Source organism: Achroia grisella, unplaced genomic scaffold (genome assembly GCF_030625045.1).
Source record: "Achroia grisella isolate CSIRO2021 unplaced genomic scaffold, CSIRO_AGI_Agris_v1 utg702, whole genome shotgun sequence".
NCBI classification, from domain to species: Eukaryota; Metazoa; Arthropoda; class Insecta; order Lepidoptera; family Pyralidae; genus Achroia; species Achroia grisella.
The window spans coordinates 3,434,643-3,450,744 of NW_026712999.1; the positions used below are offsets into that span (position 1 = coordinate 3,434,643).

Below are 16,102 nucleotides of genomic sequence, written 5' to 3' on the forward strand. Positions count from 1 at the left end.
TTTTACACCTACCTACTAATTAATTCCATCATCAATTTTCTCCCATATTGGTCCAATACAATTTTCTGGATATTTTTTACGCAACGAAATCTTATTTACATATCCACTTATACTCGTACCCCATTTTTCTCTTACAAAACCATCGGAGCATGTCGACGCCACTAAATAAAGCGCCATTTCCATAATAAAAAATACACTTACAGTGATTGCTGGGTCTCAGCCGTCACTTCAAAGACCCTTCGATGTGTAATCAGAAGAAATAAGCGTTCACGGCTCACTGAATATCCGTTAAGTTATTTGAAAGGTTGTCTTATATAGTGATGGATAGAGAATTGGTTTTGCATCCTGTTTAAATATAGAACAAGTGGTCTGTGAAGAAGTTATGATATTGATGAATAGAGTAAATATTGTTTCCACAGAAATGGCAGTGGTTGATTAAGCAGTATGGGCTGTGCTCTTCGCCTGTACAAAAGTTTCTCGCTTCTATTAAAAAAAAGAGTCATAATTCTATTTTGTGTATATAAAAGTATTCATTAAATTACGTGAAGTGAGTAATTTGGACTTACATAAGTTACAATTTCTTTTCAATTTTATACCTTAGTAGTCATAATAGCAAATCTCCAAACAAGAGACAAATTGTATTACTTTAGTCTAGTATTCGTCATCCATACTAATTAATAAATGCGAAAGTGTCTAAATATATATACATTTATTTATTCAAAAAAAGTAGAGGAAGTTACAAGAAAAGGCTAGTATTCAATTAAGACTACGGTAAAATATACCGTTCCTATAACAGTTGCAAAACTTTGTACAAAAACTAGACTGTAAATTATTCCGTTTGAAAATTTGTAAACGGAACGTTGAGTAAATTATTTTACTCTCTGTAAACCAAATGCGTGTTTCAGTTCAAATTTGGAATGTACATATATTTTATAGATATAAATAAAATTGTTGATATTTCTCTCTAGTTGATATTTTTATTTCTTCGTTTTTAAATTTGGCATGTATATTTTATAGATATAGATAGAATTATCAGTAGCCCTTATCTCTAGTACATTTTCTTTATTAGTTATATGGATATGCTACTGAGATACAAATGAAAGCTGATATAATGAATGTGGGTGAAGTCAGTCTATTTTTAGGTATTTTTTTTACAGTCGGCCATATCTGTCGCCTATATACGTGAATAGACATAAATTGACAACAATTGACATGTCATCTTGTGACAACCGTGATTCCACTCATTATTCCATCATTCACTGCCTAAACTCACCCTATCATCAGGAGACAGCTTAGAAAGTAAGCTGCTTGGAGGCTGAAATATACGATTCTTACTTTCATTCGTGTAAATTAAATTTTATTTCCTCAGTCGCCTTTTTTAAGCGAAAAAAAGTTTCGGTATGAATTAGGCCTTCTAAGTATTTCATGAAACAACAAAATTGCCTGAATATACTTGTATTTCGATTTTAGTCGTTATTATGAAGCAATAAAGTTCAATGTTCATTGAGTTTTGTAACTCACTGTACGTACGTGTACCTTGTTTTGCAACCGCAATAAATCTCACGGGAAAATAATAATAACACGATATAACTCGCGAGCGTTTGATGGCTACTACTATAAGAATAATGTGAGATAAAATTTATGGTACGACGCTTGTACTTCAATGAAGAATGGTTGCTTTTTGTCAAATTTCTTTAAACAAGATCCTCAAAATTTCAAATTTAGAACTTATTAAATTTTTTTAATCTTAATAATTATTGGAGTGCGGGAATCGTCACATACTGTTTTAGTCTACGTGGGGAATTTAATAAAAATAATTATGACCACTGTAAAGTGATATTTTCTTTAAACTAAAATAATATAAAATTTATCGTCTAATACGGTCTTACAAATTTTGGTTCTGAATGCCTATATAAAAATTTAGATAAATATTAAAAATAATATCACATATAATATTTTAGTGCAGGAGAGAGTTTGATATCAATGAATAGCTTTTGTAACATCAAAGCGAGTGGTTCAATAGTGACAAGCTTCATTTTCATATAAATTGAGGTATTTGAGTTGTCTACCTCTACCTATGTCAGAGCTATATACACAAAGTGTAACGTACTAGAGTGATTTATGGTCTAGCTCACTCACTACACTAGAAATAAGCATATATGTACCTACACATGTTCATAGGTTGTATGTAGATTGACGGGCTCGGTGGTCTAGCGGATTAGCATACCGTCTGAGATTTCGACGATCGCAGGTTCGATGCCTCGTACGGTGCAAACATTTGTATTCTGTAGTATGATTGTTTGTTTAGGTTTGGATGTTTTCTTTGTATATTATATGTATTTCAAAAAATCTGTATTTATATCAGTTATCTAGTACCAATAAGACAGAAATTATATAAGTATCAGCTGTATATTTATAGTTTCTATTTTTATTCATACTATTTTGGTAACGATTTTTTCAGATATCTAGGCCAGTATCATTGGAATGACGGGTTTGAGATTCATCATTCATTGCATTAATATAGCACGGCACAGTTCCGGACATTAATATGACAGTCGATATGTGATAATATCACACGATATTCAACTCTATGAGTTTGAAAAAGTATCTTTTATATGCTGGGAATGGTAAACAAGCTGACGGTAAGCGGTAACTGTGATCTATATACATCAATAATATTATATACATCAATAACATCCGTGATATCACTCAAGCATTGCCATTTCAGTGAACGTGACGTCTTATCCTGTAATTTCAATGCCTAATCGCATCCTACAATGAAAACGAAACTCCGATTACAAAGTCCTACTTCGTCCGTCCGTCATACTCGTGAACGGGTGCTGCTTGTGGAGACTGGTCTCTTCGGAATACGAACATTGATTAGATTATTTTCTTTTTACAAAATTGCAATAGCATAAGCTGGTCACTACTAAATTTTAATTTTAAAATGTATCTGTATTATTGTAAACCATATTTGAAAATAATACGACCTTAGTTTCTTGCCACTTATTATCATCTCGAAAGTATAAGAGTCTGTAATAGACGTACATGAATAAAAATATTTTGATTTGATTTGATTTGATGGCTGCTTGGCTGCTGAAATAGGTGAGACTAAAGTAGCGTGATATTACATAGCCTACAGCACTCGTGGATGATATAGCTTTGTGACAGTAACACTATACCTTTCCAATTTTTAACACTATACCTTTTTTTTTTAATCGGATTAGCAAAACCTGAGACTACGCCGAACAAATATACAAATTTTACCTCTTTATTATTGTTTAAAACTGTACTAGGATTGGAAGAAAGGTTGGTAGATTTTTATTAAAAAAAAATGCAATGTTTTTGTATTCTATTTTAATTTGAACTTTTACTTTTTTTATTACGCTTTACTGACATAGCAGTACAGACAGCACATATTTATAGGCTGCCATTTACAATTTAGAGTTTATATAGAATTGTACAATAATAGTTATTAATCAAATAAGTATTGTTAAAATCGTTACAGTGGATCGCTAAAAAGCCACAATAACTACAAACTGGTTACAACTACATTTTATTCGACCCTTTTATTTCGAATACAAACCACATGTATTTCACGAACATATGGTAATGGTAAGACTTGGAAACATTCCCCCGAGAGCTATTCATATAAACTTTTCTATCTTCTTACAAACGTTGTGTCTCTGGAAATTCATTTATAAATTCTTTATACCTATTTTTTCACAACTTTCATAGAACAATAATGGACTTATGCATAACTTGTAGGGATTACTTTGTTTTTGTTACTGTAACTGATTTATTTTGTTAGTTAAATCTATTTGTATTTTATTTTTAACTGGTATTATACACTATCTGGTGGTAAGTTGGTAACAGTCGTCTACCACGGATATTAAACCTTAATATGTCGCTCTTGACTAACACATTGCCATTCCTGAGAATTAAGGTAACATGCTTTCGTACCCAGTAATTTCTCTGCTGTTTCTCACCCTCGGTGGTTTAATGGTTTAGCACTTTGCTTTACTTCCAGTGGTCGAAGGTTCAATTCTTCGCACAATGCATTGTTTTCATGATTATCATTGTTTGTATTCGTTTGTGTATTTTCTATGCATACACACATACATTTACAAAAAGATATATTTAAGTGTTTGTATTAGTTGCTTAGAACTCAAAACACAGGCTCTAATTATTCACAATTATTATTATTTTATTTACACACTCTTCAACCAAATAAGTATACTTACAGCTATTTTATTAAATTTAAGGAAAGTATCAAAATATACTGATATAGTTAAACCTACTTTATAGAACTTCAGCTAACGTAGGTAGGATTTCAGAACCGTGATGAAAGTCTATTTATGTCTATATCTATATATATAAGTGCAGCCATGTTATATTCTAATTTGAAAAGTCAGGTATTGTTTGTGGCCAAGTTGAGCCAAGTTATACGAACATACTTCGCTGTAACTATTCTCACAAAGGAATAGTTTAGTCAAGTTGATAGAATTATTTGTCTGAATTAGAGAATTTGTTATTACACAAGCCTTCGTAGACTGGATGTGCCGTATTTCATAAGGGCATAATTAGTTAATAGATAAGAATTTCAAAAATTCAATTACCATAATATAAATTACAGCGTAGGGATGTATAATGTAGGGATAAACTGGAAGCTTTTGAAATGTGGTGCTGGAGAACGATGGAAAGAATTCGCTGGTAAGAAATGAAGAAGTATTGCGCAGGATGAAAGAAAGAAGGCAGATATTTAATGCTGTAAGTAGAAGAGGAAAAATGTTGGGGTACTTGATACGGCACGATGAATTTTTGAAACTAATTATTGAGGAAAAGTTAGAAGGAAAGAGGGGGAGAGGAAGACTAAGGTACAGTTACATCAAACAAATTAAAGACAGAATTGGAGTCGTGTCGTATCAAGACTTAAAGAATATAATGGAAGATCGTAGAAAGTGGCAAAAGCTCCACAGACAATAGCGTTGCTCTTTAGTTTATGAATGAATGAATGAGGGATATATGTCATCTTAATTCTCTGGAATAGTAACGTATGAATGTTTTTTTTAATACCCTGATAATAATGTGGTGTACACGTCTGCGCTAACGGTATATGTTGGTGGAGCAACAGTGGAGGATGGTAGAGTAAGTATGAAGTCAGGTCGCTTAGCTAATCATGGCTTCACTAGGAATTAATTACATTGATTCCTATGGGAGACCTTATGAAGGTTGTTCTGTTAGGATACATTTTTAGAGACATTTGTCCAATGTATGAATGTCATATGATGACCTGTTACTCTGTTTTGGTGGCTTTTGGCTTTTCATATGTCTAGTTGACGTTTATCATTATTTACCATTCTAGTTATATTAAGAAAAACTATGTAAAGTAGAGAGAACGGTTTAAAAGAATGTACTGAATGAAACTTGTATGTGTGTATGTAATTAAATGCATGGAATAGAAATAGAAATAATCTTTATTCAAATAAACCTAATATAAGCACTTTTGAATAGTAGTCAAGTTTTTTGATACTACCGCTCATGGACTGTGGGAAATATAATATACTGCAAATGTAGCAATTATGGTTGATAAGATTCATTAGAAGTAGAAGATAAACACATAAACCATAGTATAAAGATCTACAATAAATATAATATACAATTGTACATAGCAAGATATCTTACAAGTCTCTAATATATGAATGAATATAAATTTGAATTCATTTAAATTGGTTCACGTATACTAATTTAAATGAAATTAAATATACAGATACATTTTAGTTCATATAACATACATACTTTCTAGTATGTATATTCTTAAAACGGTTATATAATAATCAGGTTTTATGATGACAGGTTGAAATTCAAACGGAAATGCGAGATTTAGCAGTGGATATCTTCACAAAATCCAATTTTCGCCATAAATCGACGTAAGTATCAAGTCAAACCACTCAACTTAACCAATCAAAGATATTCCCATTAGGACGAAAGTCAGAAAGGGTATGGATAAAGTTAAGTAAGGTCAAAAATAAAGGGCACGGAAAGATTATTCAAGTATGTAAGTCACGAACTGAGAGGTTAAGGGGAGAATTAATTAAAAGTATCTTACCTCTTATCGAGTTCGACAGCTCCGTATTCTCTTAAGTATCCGGAGGAAAATACGGCCACTGAAACAATTAAGAAATACTTGTAAATGGAATTACGTAAGGAAATAAATTTAATAGATTTCGATGGCTTACTTGCGAGTAAATTAGTTTCTTATGAAGTTTGTTCCTAAAATTTTGGTGCCATTCAATTTACGTAATTGATAATAAATAACTTATAATAATAATAATAAAAATTTACTAAAATGACAAGAATATTACAATTATAACTATTTATAAACATATCATGTTATTGATCTTTTTACATATTCTATTTGTTATTTATTTATTATATTAATTTTTTATTATATTATTTGATTACATTCAATATATTATTATTAATGCAATAACAATAAACATTTCATTTCTTTTATATTATATTTTTTTTATTTAGGTATCCATTTAAGGTTCCAACCTTTTCCACTTGGTCTTTAAATCAGAAGAAAATAATGTCATCGCTACAAATTTTCCGCGTGGTCTTGTTGTGTTTCGTGGGTACCAATATAACATTTAATGCTCCATCTCCCATCCGTTGTCCTTGCCAAGTGTGCCCACCTCCATTTCAATCTAAATACATCAATGATTTTTAATTTTTCGTATATCTTTATTTCTTTTTCTATCTATAAGTTTCAGTCCTATCATGCTTCTCTCTGCAGCTCGTTGAAACACTTGAATCTTATTTATGATATCTTTTGTTTGCAACTTTGACATCATACAACAATGTCGGGAGAATTACTGTGTCCATTGCTTTCTTTTTTAGCCTAATAGGTAAAGTTGATTTAAAAATTTCTTTCAAGGACCAGTATTTACACCAAGCTTTTTTATTCTGCATTGTGTTTGTGTTGAGCGGTGTTGCAAAAGACATGTTAAAGGTATGTATATTCATCGACATACTCAATACTTTGTGTCTCAATACTTATAGGAATTTTTTCGCTATTTGTCATTGCAAACGTCTTTGAAAAGTTCATTTTCAAACCACATTTCTGGCTTTCTTTCTCTAGCGTCGTGAGCATCACAGAAATTAATACAATATCATCGGCAAAACGCAAATGATTGTACTCCGTCAATTTTAACTATATATAGTTGTTTAAATATATATTCTAGTAATGCAATGAAAAGTTTAGGAGAAATAGGATAGATGTAATTAATTTACTCGTAATTATACCAAAAGAACAGACTAGGTATGAGATTTTTAAATAATATTTTATTGATTACAGAAAATTATAAACTTAATTTTCCAATCTAGAAGGCGAATCTTAGTTAAATGGAAATCAGAAGAAAATAATGTCTACCATTACAAATTTTGATCTAGTAACCATTAATGATGACAGCTGAGCGGTGTAATACATATCAATGTATACTCTAAATACATACATTTTTTAAACATATGATAAAAAGTGTAATATGTATTACAATCATCTGCAAACTTTGCAACAAATCATTTACGTGGGCACTCAATGGCACCTATTTCAGCATCTAAGCAGCTAGCTTTGTAAGATGTGTTTTGGTTGAAGGGTGATATAAGGCAGTGAAATTACAGGATGATGGGTCTGACATCGAAGTGTATGAAATGCATGAATGATATCCCGTGCATCACAATATATTATAGATATATATACGACATATAATCAGGTGGATCGTATATCTTTGCCATTTGAATTTTACTGAATATTATAAACGCAATCAATATATTATAGATTCTTACACTTCAGGATATACTTTTTATAATTTTACTAATATTATAAACGCGAAAGTTTGTGAGTATTGATGGATGTTTGTTACTCTTTTTGCAAAAATACTGAATACATCAGAATAACACATAAGCTATAATTTGAAAAGATATTGTGTAAATTGTGCGAAATAAATATCAAGTAAGTATGATGTAGACAAAGTTGCGTGGGTCAGGTAGTATGACCATATTATTATTATTATAACACTTTATTGCACCAACATATAAAGGACATGAACAAAATTAAAAACATAAAAAAAATAAAACTAAGTACAAAAGGCGGTGTTATCGCTAATGCAATCTCTTACAGACAACCTTTGGAAAGAGTGTTTTATTACGAGATATCCCTTCATATGGTCGAAATTTAAAAATAAAAAAAATTACGTGATTAGAAAACAAACATACTTAGCACAAGAGCGAACAATAACCAAATCTCATTACAAAGTTCGCAGTATGCAGACGAGTTTAATTATCATCCCTGCCAAGTTGTAAAGCAAATATAAAACTTGAGCGTCTATGTATGACATGCGCTGTAACTTACTGTAATTGCTCAAGTTTTAACGACGACGTACTCTCGTTGAGGAGGCGATACCAACTTTTCTCAGACGTATTATATTATTTAATGGTTAAAAAAAATATAAGGTGGAGAGTCTACAGCTAATAAATATACTTTTACACCTTTTGCTCGTAATCCTTATTAGAAGATATGCTTAGACTGATTATTGTTTTATTGCTTTTTTATATAAATGGACAGGCAATATATCGATATGTCACCGAGACGGTAAGTGGTAAGTCGTCTATATACATGAACAGCACCTTGGATATTACGTCAGTCTTTGACTGTAGTACGAGTCGTATCAGAGTACGGAGTAGTAAAATGTCATGCCACATAAAAGAATATAACTCAAGTAAAAATATATACGGTATATACGACTAAAATACTTGGTTCCTTATTATGCAAATTTATTTATAACTAGCGGTACCCGCGACTTTGTCCGCGTGGAATTTATCTTTATATTTTTTAAAAGTAAGTAAAAAAAAGTAGCCCAAATTACTCCTTATTACATCAGCTACTTGGCAACAAAAGTCCCATCAAAATCGGTCCAGCCATTTCAGAAATTGGCCAAAATAAACAGACAGACAGAAATTGTAAAAAATGTTATTTTGTTGTATGTATTTATATTCATGTGCATGGAGTATAAAATGCTTATTTCAATACTACAAACAGACACCAATTTTATTTATATGTATAGACTAGCTATGTCCAGAGTGCTTGTACATTTATAGGCATAACCTGTTATTCTATTAATAAATTCATTAAAAAAATCAGAACTAACTTGTAGAAAAATACTGTCAAAATAATTATTTCACTGTCCTTAGCCTATATAATATAAATTAATAATAATAATTTTGACCACCCTGGAGTGGCATCTAGTCCCAAGCTAAGTAAATCAAGTGTTATGTACTATACAACTGATATAAATACCTACTTAGATTTTTTTTTAACATATACATAATGTACATAGAATATACCCAGACTGATACGAACAATCATACCCAGGAATACAAACGTTTTGAGCTAGGTATAAAATATATAAATAAATTAATTATTACATTTAACAATATAATCTGTAAAAATATCATCTTAATCTGTAGTCTTTTTTTACGTGAAATCTTAAAACACAAAATTTTTTTGTGAAAATTTTTTCGTTTGTTACAATTTTATTCTATGTATAGAAATAAAGAAAAAGAACACTGAGAAAATCCCTATAACAATGAGGCGTTGTCTTACAGATCAATAAGTTAAGTAGCATTTGGTTAGCCATGTAGGTCAACCTAACAATACAATTATGTAGTCTGAACTAACGTGTAATTATTTATTATAATTAAATCTACTGATTAATTCCTAGGCTGAATAGATTTGTCGACAAATTAGTCTATTTACTGCTCTGATTCACAAAATTGCCTCAGGGAAATCAAATTTCCTATGTATATTGTTATATTGTGCTTTGATCGAAACATCCACAGTTGATTTAGGCTTGTTCATGCGTAAACGAAGGCCTAAATTAGCTTTGTCTGTCCAAAATTATGGATTCATATTTAATAAATTTGAACTGTTTGCTAAAATCTTCGTCATTAGACTGTACTAATATCTATTATTGAGTAGATGGGTGATAGCTATACCGTAGTTTTATGTATATTTATTAATAAAGAAATAATCGGAAAGGGTATGTGCCCCTGTGCCTAATCTCAGAATGATTTGAGTAATTCGGATGTTTATTTCACTAATATGGTAAGCTTAAATTATATTTTAACATTAATAATTTTTTTTTCTTTTATTCTCAACTAGCTACTCGCCTCGACTTTGCACGGATGTTCATGTATTATATATATAAACCTTCCTTTTTAATAACTCTATCTATTTAAAAAAAAACACTTCAAAATTCGTTACGTACTTTGAAAGGTTTAAGCATACATAGGGACAGACAGACAGCGACAGCGACTTTGTTTTATAGTATGTAATAATTCTTAACATCTATTTTAAGAGTAAAGTATTTGTCTTATTTATTCCTATCGATTTACAAGTAGAAATATACCGATATAAAGTCACAGGATCAGCTATTATGCAATGTACTATACAAACACAATGGTAATAAAACGAAATATAAATCAGTACTCGTAAGTAGAAAGTGCATGTTTTAGAACACAATGCTAAGATTGCATGCAACATCTCAAAAGGTTTATGAAAAGCCTATCTAGGTTACATCTCAGCCGGTCCATTGAAGAGTTTGCTTAACATCTATGTACGTAGTTGTGAGACGTCAGTCTTTACAAACACTTTATATATTTTTGGGGTAAGTTTATTCTTTTGAAATAAGAACACTGTTTTCGAGATCTTCTCGAGAAATCGTAATGCAAAGTAAAAGAATAAAGGATTCTGAAATATTTTTTTTTGATAATTCAACAATTTGAATCAAGTTAAGCCAGCTAGTAGTAAGTAGCTTGTGTTATGGGTATGAATTACTGATACAAGTACACAGATTTTTTTTTATAAATATATACATATTATAGATAGAAAACACCCAGATCGATACAAGTATCGGCTGGGTGTGTTTTTGCTTGCAATCATACTCATGAATACAATAGTTTATGTCGTGCGAAGTGGTCTAAAGCGGTGTGCTAAACCTAGTGGTTTAGACCACCAAGCCGTCAACTATTTGTAGAGTTTTCAACTATAATCTTTCTTCTTACACTATATCTCTAATTTTAATATTATAATATTATTTTCGATATAGAGAATTCTATAATATATATAAATTATTATATATAATTTATATATAAATTATTATTCATTATTCATTACGTGTTTCATTCAATATGACTTTAATACTCTGAACTACATGAATACAATAATTCCATTTATGAGATTAATAATTATTACTTTAATGTAATGAATATGTTAATTCACTTTATTCAAATAATATATTTATTCAATCTGTTTCATATTGTTTATCCATGAATACATTAGTTTCTTAAATTTTTCATACTAGTTGACCCGCGCAACTTCGTCTGCATCACTCATTTTTTTATGCTACTATGGTGGCAAACAAGCATACGGCCCATCTGATGGTAAATGGTCATTACATTTTGTCCAATTTACATAATATTTATATAAATCATAGTCTATGTATTATTCTGATGTATAAGATATATATTACAGTAAAGTAACATCAAAATCCGTTCAAGAGTAACAAAAATGTATCCATCCATACTCACAAACATTCGCGTTTTTAATATTAGTAAGATATAAAAATTGTCGTACTAAATTTTGTACTTTGTGTATATAAAGCCACAGCATTATAGTATATATAGCTCCCACTACGACCTAGTTACAAACATGACCGCCTTATATGCGTGTGTCAACGACAATTGCTCCGTCATTTTTCGGGAAATTGTACCACGGGGAGTATGGTTGCTGTTGGAGTTACAGCGATTAGCGACGAGTGACGGAATTAAATTAGGGGTGTATTACGGTTTACATTGTTACTACACGTGAAAATAAGTGAATGTGCGCATATAATGCGATACTAGCTCTGCTCGCGGTTTCACCCGCATGAAATTTATAGCCTACGTGTTATTCTTATGCATAAGCCGTATTACTGTAAAGTTTCATTATAATCCATTCTTTAGTGTTTGGAAATGCCTACTCATAAATACTATAATAGCACAAGCTCTACACGATGACGTGTTATACGTGGATAGTACATGAACAGCAGTTCATGTACTATCCTTTAGGTCAACCGTCAGATTGTTTCCAATTTCAGTTTCTTAAAAAATCGTACTTTCTAATTATTTATGTCGATTAAATTTGTAGTAAAGTAAAATATATTATTTTAGAACAAAAATGCTAAAATGGAAAATGTTGTTAAATAATAATTGCTATTTTATCGCGGAATTTAATTGAGGAAATCTTTCAAATTAACATTATGGGTACATGCCGGAATATTTCCCTTTTTTTTCAAGACATTAATTAGTATACGTATTCAAAGGGATCATGTTAAATGGAGCAACAAAAGAATAGATTTTTCCTTAAAATTTTTGTATAAAATAAATCTATAGGAAAAAGGAATTTATTAATCAGAAAACATAATGTTAATAAAAGAACAATAAAGTAATTTTCAACTGTTCTTCAATAGCTTCCGGGTTTATCAAATTCTGTGCTATTTTTACCTAAATTTAAACTTAATTTTATAACACATTTATTTTTGTTAGTAAATTTAGCATAGACTGTTGTTCGTAATGCAGAATAATAGCGAAGTTGCTAGTAATGTTTAAGTAACAAGGCTGACCTCCATTCGTGGAGAATATTGTGGTCAAGTCCCGGTCATTTCACCACAATTAATGATCTGACTGCATACTCATCCTATCCTCCTACACTGATACCCTGCATAAGCGTAGCCGACACGTCATTCCATGTTCTACCGTAAAAAAAATAACATGCGATACGTAATGTAATTTTTTAGTATGTTAGGAAATGTATTAACAAGCGGTTTTATCTTAATTAGTGGTTGCCAGTTGGAAATTTGACCATAAATTGTAGTTATATGTATAAGCATTATTTTAGGTTTTATTGTCAAAAACGCACATGTCAAATACCTGGTAGGTACGACTTTTTATTATTTACCGTATTTTTTAAATTTTTAAATTATTTGCTATCTTAGTAATCTCCTTCTCTATATAAACTATCATTGTACAAAATTTCATACTGCTCTATCCGCGCAATTTTCATAAAAAGGGGTACAAACTTTTGCTTCACGCATGAATAATGATTATTATTTCGCCCGCTATTAGCTTATGGTCCCAACCACATCTCAACTATGCGAATCACTTGCGCTGGTTTCGTCTAACGCTTGAAAAAATGTCCACCATAACCGTTACACTTTATAGTGGAACCCTTTTCCGTTTTTGATACTCTCAGATATAACCGAATTCCGTTTTCGTTTGCACTATATTTTCCTCGGAATAACATTTTTTTGTTTGTTTACCGGACCTTTCCACTGAGTGTCTGAGTAATTTACATAAGTAAGTATACTAATGTAGTTCTATAGTTGATGTATTTTTTCCAATAATTTCTATAAAGGAGTCAGGTTCAATAGACTGTATACACTTTTATACTGTGATTGGGTGCACTTTGATTGAGATTGGTTATTTTTTTAAGTATACATTTATTTATTTATACAGCTGCTATAATGGTTGAAAGGCAATGTAGGTATATATATATATATATATATATATATATAGTAAAAGGACCAACATCGTATTAAAAAAACAGTATATATGTATATTCATGATAAATATACAAATTCTGTAAAACTGTTCCTGATCTTTTTAAGAAACTATTCGTGATTATGACGGCACAAGAGAAGAAATTGGAAAATCGACTTGCTACTCTAAAGGTACTACATATATATACCACATAATAAGTACCTACTATAGTTAACCTAAATAATACAGCTTATTATTAAACTTATGAAACAATTCACAAAAATTGATGATAAAGGCAAAAGCAAAAAACTTAATTTTTCTGCTTCCATTAAAAACTTGAACTATACAACTATAACTTACACAAATTGAAGAATAATATATATACCACTGATGAAACCTGGGTTGTTGTTAAAAATAATGCATCCCCGTTGAGTCGTTCCGACCATAAAGTACGATATTAAAATAATAACATCAGATAAAAAAATTTGAATAACGACTTTATGAGCGTATGGTATAAAGATGATAACGCAGTACCTTTGTAACTTCATAAACATGTTTTGTACGTAGGTAAAAAAGAAACCAATATATTCAACATATTTGATAATTATTAATATTAAAATTTTAAATTCGAATTAAATATTTGACTAGTAGTAAAGAAATAACAGCAATAGTTTAGTAAAGAATATATTACTTTAACCTCTTAAAATTTATTTATATATTTATATACTTTATTACACTAACATTAATAAAATTTAATATTAAATAATAGGTTTTATTAACTATACAAGTACAAAAGTCGGTCTTATCGCTAATGCAATTTCTTCCAGACGACCTTTGGTAAGAGAGTATTTACAAAAAAGTTAGGAAATAAAATTAATTTGAATAAATTTTTCATACATACACTAATGTAAATGAAATAGGTATCAGTGAACATATACAGGAAAGAATTTAGAGAAATTAAGTACTAATAAATAATACATTACATATATATACAAACAATAATTATTAACTACTAACTAGTTTAACTTTTTTTTAAAATACATATATAGCAGTGGAATACAGATATTAACGGCTGATTAAATTATTATTTCTTATTAATATCTTATATATTTTATTAGCTTTCTAATATTTTTTTATTTAACTTTTCATTATTCTAATTTCATCTAAATTAGGCATAACATGTAAATAGTAAACCAGTATAATGAAATATAGTTATGTAAAGGAGTTAGTACCTATTATTAGGAGGAAAATTTGTATAAAACAAATGAAATATATTTTCCTTAGATTTTCCCGGTTTTTAGTACAAATAAAATTTTAAAGATTTTCAATTACAGATTTTTCTCTTAAATTTATAATTATACTTATTTATATTTATAATTTATTACTATTAAAAACTTAAACACTATTTACATCTTAAAATTAATAACCTTACCAATAAAGTACGCAGAAAGAAGAAGAAACAATTTCCAAACTGTAAAATCCATTGTTACAAATTACACGCAAGAAACTTTCAAAAAAGGAATTATACAGTCATAAGAATGTCACAACACATTTTAAATTTAAAATTCGAATTATTTAAAAAGAAATTACAGTGAGCAAATAAGTTTCGAACGGTAGATCGCGGTTTCCCGCTATTTCATTGGCGAGCTGGGAGACGCGTGTATCCCTCAGCTCGGTAGAAAATCAACTGGCTGAAAGCGGAGGCTTGGAGAACATCCCTTACTATGGACCCGTAATGATTATGTTATGATCATAATTTATAAAGTGCGTTTAATACTGCCATGTATGGACGCGTAAAGTAAACATCATTAGCATTTTAAATGTTGCACTAATTAAAAATATTTCATATTGTTATCATTCACATAGGTACATATAAAAATTTCAAAAAAACTCTGAAATTAAACCAGATTTTATAGTATATATGACTGAATGTATTTTTCAGGCTCGGTGGTCTAGCGGCACACTTTATTTCCGATGGTCGCGGATTCGATTCCTCGGTACAAAAATTGGTATTCATGAGTATATATATTTATATGGGTGGTGTTTTCTATGTATATTAAGTATGTATTCACATCTAGTACCCATAACACAATGCTCTACTCAGCTTGGGACTAGATGGCGCTGTCTAAGTTGTCCTGAAATATTATTATTACTATCTAGTAATAATAGTATTTCAGATGGGTAGCTACCCACCCCGGCTTCGCACGGGTGTACATGTACATATTATATATATAAACCTTCCTCTTGAGTCACTCTATCTATTAAAAAAACCGCTTTAAAATATGTTGCGTAGTTTTAAAGATTTAAGCATACATAGGAACGGACACACCGACAGCGACTTTGTTTTATACTATGTAATGATTATCTATATATTAATACATGAAGCAAAAATGTACGTATGTATCCCTTTTTACGAAAATTGCGAGGATGATGATGATGATAATGAAAAATTGTTTCAAACGCA

General features: G+C 30.2%; 1 protein-coding gene across 1 annotated transcript in view; it reads right to left on the bottom strand.

Annotated features, from left to right (window-relative positions):
* Positions 1-15,303, bottom strand: part of LOC131850078 (cell adhesion molecule Dscam2-like) — an 82,945-nt gene extending 67,642 nt beyond the window's left edge. Inside the window, exons 1-2 of the mRNA XM_059200230.1 lie at positions 15,071-15,303; positions 6,110-6,167 (exon numbers count right to left, since the gene is read on the bottom strand). Coding sequence (XP_059056213.1) covers positions 6,110-6,167; positions 15,071-15,122 — 110 coding nt within the window. The 5' untranslated portion in view covers positions 15,123-15,303. The remainder of the gene's footprint in view (positions 1-6,109; positions 6,168-15,070) is intronic.
* Between the last annotated feature and the right edge of the window lie 799 nt (positions 15,304-16,102).